Source organism: Mirounga angustirostris, unplaced genomic scaffold (genome assembly GCF_029215605.1).
Source record: "Mirounga angustirostris isolate CCGP_5_RB_7025 unplaced genomic scaffold, mMirAng1.0.hap1 SCAF_6, whole genome shotgun sequence".
Classification (NCBI taxonomy): Eukaryota; Metazoa; Chordata; class Mammalia; order Carnivora; family Phocidae; genus Mirounga; species Mirounga angustirostris.
The window spans coordinates 143,138,751-143,150,240 of NW_026991714.1; the positions used below are offsets into that span (position 1 = coordinate 143,138,751).

Genomic DNA, 11,490 nt, shown 5'->3' on the forward strand with positions numbered 1-11,490 from the left:
CTTCTTACGAATGACCATGGGGTCTTAGGATTCTAGCCTTGGGGCTTCCTGGCACCCCTCACCCCAGCCTGTCTGGCAGCCAGGCCCTGTCCCCTCCAAGAGGCACCAGCTCAGGACACAGCAGGGCCTGACTCTGAGGAAAACATGAAGGCTCGGGGCACATTGGGCTGTTTCTAGACTCCGGAAACTCGAGCCCTGCCTGTCCAAGAAGACCACTCCCTGCTGCCAGTTCCTTCCCCCATTCCATCTTGGCAGCCACAAGACCCTCTCCACTGCCCCTGATGTCCAGAAATTCATGCATGTCACTGCCCTGGCCCCTGGTCCAGTCCCTAGGCCCAGACCTCAGCCCCACCTCCTGTAGGGCCCTGCTGAGTCCCAGCACTGGCCCCTCAGCCACCTCAGCCTCACTGGCCTTCCAGCCCATCCCTTCTCTTCCAGGAAGCCCACCCTGTCTGCACCACTTGCCCAGCTCACACCACTTCTCTTGCTTCTCCCGGTGTACACTCGATGTCCAAGTTGCAAACAGGCAGCGTGTTGGTGGATGTGCAGCCTGCGTGGTGTTTTAGAAAGAGGTGAATGGTGGGTTCGTTGCCAAGATTTAAAGTTGGAGAGATTTCACATAAAAACCTGGATTTTCAGCCCTGGGCCCTGGTAGGAACTGATGGGTAGCCTGGCACAGCCCACCCAGCCCACTCGGCCTTTATTGTCCTTGCTTGTGTCTTCTGTCTGGCCGGCCCCCGCAGGCTCTGGGGTCTACAGCTGGGAGGTCCAGCTTCTACCCAAGGAGCCTTGCCTCTTTGGGATTTCTCAGAGCAGGGAGGAGCCTGGCCCAGCAGAGCCGACTCCTGGAGCCTTTGTGGAAAGGCAGAAGCACTGGCGAGGAGAAGCTGAGGCCCCGAGCCACCAGCTCACTGGGCAGAACCGGCCTGGGTGGTCACGGGACCACAGTTGACGGCGATTCTCAGGGCTCAGTCCTTTCTAGGCTGTGACCTAGTGCTTGCCCTGGTGCCACCTTTGGTTCCTTTGTTTGAAGGGAAATGGGGGGCAGGGGAGTGGTGCCTGCAAGCCTCCCCCTACAGACCATGAGCCCCAGGAGGCCCGCTTGCCCACTGGCTGTCCACCGCAACTCCAGCCCACACGGCTGGCGGCAACTACGTGTGGAAGGAAAGCATGCAGAGGGTGCCAGGGTATCGGAGGGGGAAAGGGCTGGACTCCCTCTGGGCTGCAGGCCATCCACCTTGATTTTAGTCTCAAAGCAAGCAGGAGATTCCAACCGCATGCCAGGTGCAGTGCTCAGTGGGGCAGGGGAAGAGAGAAGCAGGAGAGACTGCAGGAGAGGGGCTGACACCTGGTGGTCAGCTGCTGGTCCTCCAGCATCACAGCCTGCCCCTCCCTGCGCCTCTCTCAGCCCCCTCCATGCCCCCTCCCAACCCCCCCTTTGACCGCCCCCCCCCCCCCCCCCCGCCAGCCTCCTGGCCTCATTCACACCTCTAGGCCTCTGGCCTGGCTGTCTGCTTCTGCAGCCTCCTTCTTCCTATGAACCTTCCCACCTCTTGGTTCTGATGAGGACACTCCTCTACCCTGACCATCCGTGGCTCCCCAGTACCTCCAGATCAAAATCCTCCTGACCTGGCCTTCAGGACCCTCCAGCACTCTCCGCAGCACGTCCCCTTCACCCTGACCCGTCCCCCACATCCTCATCCCTCCCCCAGACTCAAAGACAGGTGTTCCCCAAGCCTGCCCCACAGGTCTCTCTTGCTAGCGCAGACCCTCCCCCGATGCCTTCCCCACCTGCCCGCAGCCCCCCCAGGTGGCGGCCAGGTTGTGTGCCTCTGTCACCGTGGTGTCGTACCTGTGTATTGCCTGGATGGGTCCTCCGAATGTGATCTTGCTGAGGCCACTCGGTGCCCCTCCTCCCTCTCGGCACAGTGGTTTGTGCCAACCAGGTACACGTCTACAGAGTACGTAGGAGCTGAGTAAGCGAATGAGCGAGGCCCGCAGAGACGGTGCCGGCCCTCTGGCTTACGTGTAGCAGGAGACTGGCACGGTGCCGCCCGCGCTGGGCCTGCCGCCTTGGGGAGGGCAGACGGGACTCCTGCTCTCCTGCAGGCTCCAGGCATCTGAGCCCGGCGTGAGCGTGAGGCTGCCCTGAAGCAAGGCCCGAGCAGGCTGGGGCCGTGTCCATTGGGTGCCTGGGGGTGGCACGAGCCCTGCAGAGGCTGGAGGAGGGACACGCACTCGGGCATACTTGTGAAAGGACATGGCCACAGTGCCCGAAGCCCCAAGTCTCCTGCCTTCAGCAGGAGGAAAGGCCCACCAGGCATGACCTCTCGGGGCTCTCTTGTCACAGCTGCTCACCAAAGATGCAAAGCAGAGACTGGGCTGCCGGGAGGAGGGGGCCGTGGAGGTCAAGAGACACCCCTTCTTCAGGAACATGAATTTCAAGCGCTTAGAAGCCGGGATGTTGGACCCTCCCTTCATTCCAGACGTGAGTAGCCTCCCCAGCCCAGGCTGAGCCTGTGCACCCCCTCACGACCTTGACTTAGCGAATGTCCTTGAACTCCGGGAGGACGGGGCCAGTGGCGAGTGAGAGTAGCAGGTATTTAGCGCTGTGACAGCCACAGCTCGTGGTTCTGGGGCCTGGCTCCATGGCAGGCACTTACATCAGCCTCAGGCATGGGTGCTTCTACTGTCCCTACTTGGCAGGTGAGGAGACTGAGGCCTACAGGGGTATGTGACGTCCCCAGAGTTCCTAAGCACCACAGCTGGGAGCCCAGCCCAGGCCTGTCGGGCTGCAGAGCCTGGGTGTGCAGTGGTGTGAGAAGGGCCTGGAGGGCCTCCCTGGGCCGCATGGCTCTCTGGCCCTGGGCCCCCAGCATTCCTTCTCTCTGTGGAGAAGGAATGGGCCGGAGGCCGGAGGCCCCAGCTGTGGCCACCCTCATTCCCACAGAGATGTCTAGAAACGCTTCCACCATCCTGATCCTGTGGGCTCTGTGGGAGCGGGGATCCCCCGAGGTGCCGAGGAATGTGAGGTCAGAGAGGGCGTGTTCCATCACCCCACCGCGGCCCCAGCCTGGAGAGTGGGGTGACCAGCAGCTGGCATAAGCGTGATGGCGGGAAGGAGCCCCTGGGCAGATCTGTGAGAGAGAGCAGCACTGGTCCCCAGAAAGGCGCCCCCCCCCGCCCCCATCAGAACCTGTGGCTGGGGGTGCCGGGCCTGGGACAGGCCCCGTGTGACCGAGCGCTCTGCCCACAGCCCCGTGCCGTGTACTGCAAGGACGTGCTGGACATCGAGCAGTTCTCCACCGTGAAAGGCGTCAACCTGGACCACACGGACGATGACTTCTACTCCAAGTTCTCCACGGGCTCCGTGCCCATCCCATGGCAGAGCGAGGTGAGCAGGGCGGTGGCCGTCTGCACCCTGAAGGGGGCCACTGGGCCGGGGGACAGGCCCGGACTCCGTCGGCCGTTGGCGTGGGGGTCAGAAGAGGGGTAGGAGGCGGGATGGACACAGTCGTCTAGCGGACTGGCTGGGAGAGAGGAGGAACACGGGCCGGAGCTGGGGGAAGCCCGCGCTGCTTCCGCAGGATGGGGCAGGGGAGGGGGCCCTGACAAGGGGAGGGGCGCAGGGCATGTGGGGCGACCTGGGCTTGGGTGGGGTGAGGAGGGAGAGGGGGTGTGGGTTTGGCGGCTGGACGATGAGCATACCCCCTGCCTCCTTCCTCAGTGGAGGCAGCTGGGGGAGGCCAGCAGGGGAGAGGCCGTGGCAGGCGGGGAGCAGTCTGGGCCTGGGCCCCTGAAGGATGCGGGGTGGGTGCAGGATCTATTGGGAGCAGGCTCAGGGCAGAGTGGGGGCCGCTGGGACTCCTGTCCAGCCAAGATGACTAACACAGCGCCTCGTGCCACCTTCGCCCGGCTTCTCCAGATGATAGAAACCGAGTGCTTTAAGGAGCTGAACGTGTTTGGACCTCACGGTACCCTCTCGCCGGACCTGAACAGAAGTCACCCTCCGGAACCGCCGAAGAAAGGGCTGCTTCAGAGAATCTTCAAGCGTCAGGTGAGGGGCGCCCCCTCTGTGCCCGGCTGTCCTGGCGCTGGCCCCGGGACGCCCTGGGCCCAGCTGCTTCCCCGAGACCGGACCTGCGGCCTTCTCCCTGCGTGCGGGGGGCGTGGGAGACCGGGGGCCACAGCAGCCTGCCCGAGCCCCTGTGCCCGCCAGCTGAGGGATCCGCAGGGTGGAATCGGGCAGGGCCGGCCCAAAGCTCGCCCTTCATCAAGGGTTCTCGGCCTCGCCCCTGTGGACCTTCGCGGTGAGTTCTCTGTCGTGGGGGCTCTCGTGCGCTGGAGGATATTTAGCAGCCTCCGTGGCCTCTAGCGCCCCCTCCCACTGTACCAATCGAAAATGTCTCCAGACCTGGCCCCGTGGCCTGTGGAGGCGAAGTCTCCCCGACAGAGAACTAACTGCCCCTTATGGCCCTTGTAAAGACTCAAGTTCTGTAGGTAGCGATCGCACGTGACAAAGAGCAGGCAGAACAGGTGTGGGAGAGGTGAGCCCTGCAGAACCCCATGGCTCCTGGGGTGGGGCCCCCCGAGGCGGATGCTGTGGCCTCCAGCTGGCAGCTCAGGAGACTTCGCCCCTTGGGAAAAGGCATTCTTCCTCAGAGCCTGTCCCTGGATTGGGGTTCGGCGTGGGCCAAACGGAAGAAATGTCCCCGCAGGGGACGCCCTGCGGGGACGCCCTCACCTCATCCCCCTTGCCCAAGGCGGCCAGAATAGCGCCCCCTCCTGGCCTCCCTTGAAGAAGGCTTGGCGCCAGTGTGTCCGTCCCACAGCCTGGGAGGCTCCATTATTTACATTCCCCCCACCCCACCCCACCCCACCCCACCCCACCCCCAAGGAGCTGCCCCTCTCCCCAGGAGGATGAAGAGGGAGAGGCGGAGCAACTCTGGTCCCCAGGCCTCCCAGCTCCCCCATCCCCACCCTGATAACAGGATGGGGTGGCTGTTGATGGCGCCCTGCTGTGGACCTAGCTCTGCACCGAGCGCTTTCTGAGGGTTTCTCTTACTTAATCTCCACAAAAGCCTGGGCCTTAATTCAACTGTTCAGTCCTTCGGCCAGTTTGTAGCAAGCGCCCACTGTGTGCAAGGCTGTTTCCTCAGGGTTTGAGATGCACCAGCAAGGCAAACCAGGATCCCTCCTTTTTGGGGGTCCTAGTGCAGTGTGAGCCCAGGATGTGCTCCCATTACCCCACTTCACAGATAGGGAAACTGAGGCTGAGGGAGGGCCAAGGTCACAAAGGTCACACGGCTGGTAAACCCATACGAAGGATCTGGGGATAACGGCAGGGAGCATGGATCAGGCACATGAAGAGAAAACGCAGACTGAGGGCAAGTTCGGGGTTTGATCTGGAAGCTTCATGTGAGTTTCACATCCTGTTCCAAAATAGACTCCTGTTTGTATATACACTTATAAAAATATAATTTTAAAATGCTTCCACCAAGTAAAATTGAAGTTCTCCAAAGAAAGGACCTGTCCCCTTCCACATGGCTGAGTCCCTAGCACGTACTTAGGTCCTGGGACAAGCGCTTGCTGTGGAGGCTCACAGACCCGGGGTTCCCATCTGGCCCCGACACTTTCTGCTGCTTGGGTGGCACCGCACTGACCCATCCCAGCCTCTGTGGGCCCTCCTGCAAGATCAGTGCCCAGGGCCGGCAAGAGGACTGAGGGACAGAGGGGTCGGTAAGAGCAAGCAGCTCCTGGTTCTGGGGCTGGGCACCCGCTCAGGCCCTCTACACACAGCCTCACTTCACACTCCACCGGCCCAGCACGGAAGCTGCTTTTGGCCCACAGGGCACGCAGGGCAACCAAGAGATTTAATGACTTGCTCAAGGTCCCTCAGCTAAGCGACAGGTTTCAGACCCTGGGCCTACAGTAATGAACCCTATAGATATTCTAGGAGGGGCTGCCCCCTCCCTGCCTTGGGGTCCTCTTAATCCCATAGCTCTCCCCCTGCCCCAAGGGGTGGCCTCTGGCCCTGGGTCTGCAGCGGAAGAAGGGCACCAGGCAGCAGAAAGCGAGAGGAGCTGATGGGCAGCCCCTGACCATGGCGCTGTTTTCAGATTCAGAGGCCCCTACACGTCCACCAGGACTAACTCTGTCTCCCCCTGTCTCTCTCTCTCCTCTCTCTCCTCCAGCATCAAAACAATTCCAAGAGTTCACCCAATCCCAAGACCAGTTTTAACCACCACATAAATTCAAACCATGTCAGTTCAAACTCCACCGGCAGCAGCTAGTTGGCGCTCTGGCCTTGAAGTCCGCGGTGGGACCAGCGTGGACCCTTATCCTTCGCAGCAGAACTTGCGGACGGGGGGCCCTCCAGGAGCCAGGAAGGAGGCTGGCCGCCTCCTCGACGCAGAGCCTCCAGGTTTCTCAAAGAGATTTCCACTCAGGTCTGTCTCCAGAGGTGGCCCTCCAGCCGACGTGGAACATTGCAATAGAAATCCAATTGGATACGACAACTTGCACGTATTTTAATAGCGTCATACCTAGAACTGAATTTTGTCTTTATTATTTTTAAAGAAAAGTTTTGTAAATTTCTCTATTGTCTCAGTTTACATTTTGTATATTTGTATTTAAATGAAAGTCAGACTTTGAGGGTGTATATTTTCTGTGCAGCCACTGTTAAGCCATGTGTTTTAAGGCATTTTAGAGTGGGCGGGGTGGGGGGGGGATTTACAAAAAAAAAAAAAAAAAGTGACTCAAGACTTCCAGAGCCTCAAATGAGAAAATGTTTTTATTAAATGTAGAAAATGATTCACATTTCACCTTTAAAGGGTTGGTTGTATCCATCTCTGTAACCTTTCCCTCACACTGATGTCACCATGCTGTTGGCTTGTAACAACCTGAATTAAGTGCTCCAGACACACCTGGGACCTCAGCCCCGGTCAGAACATCCTCCGTGGGGTCTCTGGAGCCTCCTAGGGCCAATGCCAGCGTTTCCTTTAGAGGCACGCGGTGTCCGCGTTGCTTTGGCCTTGGCCTCCTCTTCCTTCTGGAAGGCGGCCGGTACGCAGAGCTGGGCCTCTTTCTTTCTAAGCAGGTTCTAACTGCTAAAGCCTGTATGTTTTCAAGAGGCTTGCATTTGGGGATTTTTGTTTTACTCTTATTTTTTAAGGGTTGTGTCACGATGATAAGGAGTAGTCATGGAACCCCAGCTATCCCAAATCCTGTGGCCTGAGGAAGCCTCAGGGAGTGGGGGTCAGTGGAGTCCTACCGAATGAGTCCGTAGAGGGGGAGGGAGGCTTGCCCAGGGGCTCCAGGCACGTTCCTCAAGTGTTTACGGGGTCACAGGGTCTGGAGAGAGCTTCACAAGGCCCCGCAGATACCCCGGCCCAGGTGGCATGGGTGGGGTTGGCTCTCCACACAATGGCATGGCTAAGGAGAGGGCCGGGATACCACGGAAGCTCAAGACAAACCCCCTGTCACTTCTTGGGAGAGGTGGGACCAAGATGCTCTAACGGGGCATCTCAAAACTTCAGGCTCAGGTCGCCCCCAGGAGGACCCGGTGGCTTTGCCAGGCCAGGGTCTTCCAAGGGCAGTCCCCAGGCCCTTTGAGCCCCTGGCCGCCTCCTGTTGCCGCTGAAAAGTGACAAGGAGCAAATCCACCCTCGCCTCCCCCCTGCCCCAGAACAGGGGGAGTGGTTGACACCCCTGCTCCCCTGCCTGGCTGAGTCCCTGGCGACCGAGTCAGCCTCACTCAGACGTGGTGTCAGCCACCCGGCAGTTGCCAGGGTTCCTCCCAGTGTGGGTCCAGCGCTACCTACAGGCGGCTCCGGTCAAAATGCGGATTCCTGGGCCCCACCCCAAACCTATGGAATGGATTCTCTGGGAGTAGGGCCCAGGAATCTGCATCTTTAAGAAGCTCTCCAGAACATTCTAACACGCCCTCAAGAAAGGGCACTGCTGCCTTAGCTTCAGCGGGGCTTCGGACGCGACTCTCCCAAAACGATTACTGCGAGCCGGGCCGCTTGGAGCGTGAGCTTGGACGGAGGAGAGGTAGTGGGCATGGCCGCCTCTGTCCAGTGTCCGTGCTCCTCTGTCAGACTGGGCCAGTGGGTCCTGGAGCGCACTGCCGGAGAGGGGGTGGCCTCTGGGACTGATCGTTTTAGGTCACTTGACAAACAAATGGCAGAGCAGTTGGGCCGCCCTGGGATCCCTCCAACGTGCAGTATTCTTTTCTTCAAGACCAGCCCCGGCCTCACGAGGCTGCTTCTGGCACCTTTCCGGGGCTGCGTACCAGATAAATGCAAACAGCCATACTCCGTTTTCGCCAACGAAGTGGAAAGCTCCTTGACCAGTATTTTAAGATCCTCAAGCTCTTGCTGACCCTCCTTTCTCAATGGAAAGGACAGTCATTTTCCTGGGACAGTCGCCAGCCCAAGCTCCCACCCTCCGTCCTTCCTTTTGCCCAATTCACAGCAACCCCCTGCTTCCCGAATGACTGGTGTTGAGAAGCCTCCGAGCCCCACACTGGCCGACCACAGCACAGAATCCTCACGGAGCAAGGAGGACAACATGCACCTGCCCCAGGTGTTTCTGCATCCCAGCAGCTCCAACGAGGCTAACACACAGGCCTCTGTGGGCCTCTTAAGAGGACTGGAGTCTTCCTTCGTGTTTGCAGCCTGTCCCCACCGAGGGCCCCCAGGATGGGGTGCCAGAGCCACCGCCTCTCTGTTCCCTCCCGTTCCTTTTGACCCTCCGTTTCCTGCAAGAGAAGGGAAGTCATTATTTAAAACAATGCCTGAAAATCAGCCCTCCTGTCCACCAAGTCCCCCAGTCCCCGAGTCACTGAAGGTCCTGCCCCCCACCCCCAGCTTCTCCTCCAACTTGTTTTCTATAGCTGCATTTTTTAAAGATATTTTTAAATTAGGGAAAAAAAAAAAACAAACCCCACCTTCCTCCCCATCCCCTTGCCTGGGATGAGGTGTGTTTGGTCAGTGAATGGATGTTTTTTTTTTTTTTTTCCCAACATTTGAGCTCTTCACGGAAGGGCCTCTCTTTCTCCAAGCATGACATTTTCCTCGCCGGACGTTCTCTGACCTTGTGCCTTTGAGATGAGACGCAGGGCCCTGCAGAAACTTCTCTGCTTCCACTTCCCAGGAGACAAGCTGCTGTCACCCCACTGTCACCCCAGTGGGACAGGGGTGATCCCTGCCACGAGCACCACGACTGACAAAGGTTTATCGAGCCGCCTCGGGGGTGGGGGAGCTCCCATAACATCACCCACAATATCACCAAGGCCTGAGCCCTGCCTTCAGGGGAATGCTACCCCATCCTGTATCACTCATTCCCGACTCTTTCTAGGCTGGGAACATGGCTTTCTAAACCGCGTGCTTCTGAGGGCTGCTCACTTGCACAGTTGCTAAGCGTTGCTGTGTCTCCAGTGGCCCCAGAAGGGCTCGTTCCCTGAAATGCGCTGCTCTTAGCAAACCTCAGTCTTGGAGGGGCGAGCCGTGTGGAGAGCAGGGTACCCGGGTTTTACGCACGCTCGACGGGCAGCCCGCCACGACACATGGTGGGGAGTTCTGGGGACACGTGTGGACGCCACCTTGGCATCGAAGGCACCACAGGATGCGGCCACCCGCCCGGGAGTGCAGCGAGCCCCGACGACGCGGAGGGCATGCCCCAGAGCAGCCGGGGTCTCCACACCTCCCAAGGAGCCCTGCCCACTGTCGAAGCTCCTCATCGCTCTTCCACACCCCGTCCTTCCCTGAAAGGCTTGGGGCATCGGCTTCCCACCGACTCTCCCAAGTGAGCCCCTGACCCAGACCTCACTTCGGAGGGAGCACCGCAACCTCCTTGCTCCTGGCCTCCCAGGCCTGGCCAAAGGGACCGGCAGCCTCGCGGACAGCCAGGATCACCCGCCCCAGATGAAGAGGAAGTGCCCCTTGGGGGACATCAGCCCTCCTCTTGGGCTGCTGCATGCTCCCATGTCGGCGTGAGCACCTGCACCTTCCGAGGACAAGCTCTTGCGTGGTGTCCTGTCCTCCTAGCGCCACCCTCGGAGACAGGACCTCCTAACTTTACAGCCTGTTTGGAAAGAGAACGAGTGTGACCTCGCTGTGCATGTTGAAGCAACAGAGCTGAGTCACGACCAGCAGAGAGCTCACTTCTTTCTGTCACAAGGGACCAGGACAGGGCGGCCTCGTCGTCCCCTGTGACCCCTCCCCCGTCGCCTTTGGAAGGCCAGAGTGTGCGGGTCAGAACCTGCTCCCTGCGGGCCGGGGTTCTCCGCTGGTCTCGTGCTGGGGACAGTGGTTAAAACATTTGAAAAGCTAGCTCTCCCCGGGGACGGAAAGACGCTTCCTAAAAGAAGAATCTGGATGTCTTTCTCCAGTCCGTCAATAAATCATTTTTGTAATAGATCAAAAGCAAATGTTCTCAAGTCGAAGAGCTTAGTGGCTATTGGTAGTGTTAAAATAATAATCCTTCTAGTATCCAAAGGTTTCTGGTTTTTTTTTTCAGGGAAATTTTCACATTGATGATGAAAGAAAATAGTTCCGTTTTGGAGGTCCTTCCTGAAGATAAAGGCTTTTGTTCTGCTGCTCTGAATCTGTGTACGTTCCGTCTAAGAGGTCACTCTGCTGCTGTATCTAGATGGAACCACTGGTGGTGTTTTTTAAGAGAAATAAATTCCTTAATGAAAATAGCATTTCTTCCTGTCTGCACATGGCTGTCACCCCCAAGATGCAAGCACCTGCCGACCCAGCGTCTTGCTTAACCCCTTACGGCTCAGCCCCACCCCAAGCCCGCCCAGACGCCCCCCTGACCACGAGAGAGTGTTCACTGGGGGAAAGGGTGTTCTCCGAGCCTCTGACCCGGGGGGTCCCATCACAGGGCGCTCTCTCGGGGACCTTCTCCCACCCTTCCAGAAACCTCCCCTGCCTGAGCCAGCCTCCCCGGCAGACAGAAGCCACCATCCTCCTGCGACATACGGTCTGAGAAATTCCAGCCCCATAGCACCTGCCGCCCCACCCGCTACACCCCTCTGCCCGGCAACTTTGACCTCTTCCCGGGCAGACGGACGCAGGCGGCGCCCTTCCCTCACCTCCTCCAACCACTCAGGCCCCTTCCCTCCTCTCACTCCGGACAGCTGTGGATTTAGTAAGTGAGGGCACCAAAGTGGTCTCCAGCTAATTCATTTCCAGGAAAGGTTCAAAGCGGGCATCCCCAGGGCATCAAGCTGCTGTCCCTCCGGGAGGGGCTTCCATCGGGTATCAGGATCTAACTGCCCTCCACAGAGCGAGACCGTGAAGAGGAGAGAAAGTCGGGCCCTCGGGAACAGGCACTCAGTGGGCGGCAGGCCAGGACTCCTGGCACCACCTGGACGCTGGCCTCGCTCAGCGGTCAGGGGCCTGGCACAGCCTAGGGGGAAAGAGCCCGTTCAGGTGCCTGGAGGCTGAGTTCTCCTCCCTACTCAGTCACCAGGAG

General features: G+C 59.2%; 1 protein-coding gene across 2 annotated transcripts in view; it reads left to right on the forward strand.

The window, feature by feature from the left end:
* Positions 1-10,708, forward strand: part of GRK5 (G protein-coupled receptor kinase 5) — a 212,254-nt gene extending 201,546 nt beyond the window's left edge. For both annotated transcript variants that reach the window (XM_045878958.3, XM_045878959.3), the window contains 4 exons: positions 2,351-2,488; positions 3,257-3,394; positions 3,926-4,057; positions 6,195-10,708. In XM_045878958.3, the coding sequence (XP_045734914.1) occupies positions 2,351-2,488; positions 3,257-3,394; positions 3,926-4,057; positions 6,195-6,293 (507 nt within the window). In that variant the 3' untranslated portion in view covers positions 6,294-10,708. The remainder of the gene's footprint in view (positions 1-2,350; positions 2,489-3,256; positions 3,395-3,925; positions 4,058-6,194) is intronic.
* The last annotated feature ends 782 nt before the right edge of the window (positions 10,709-11,490 follow it).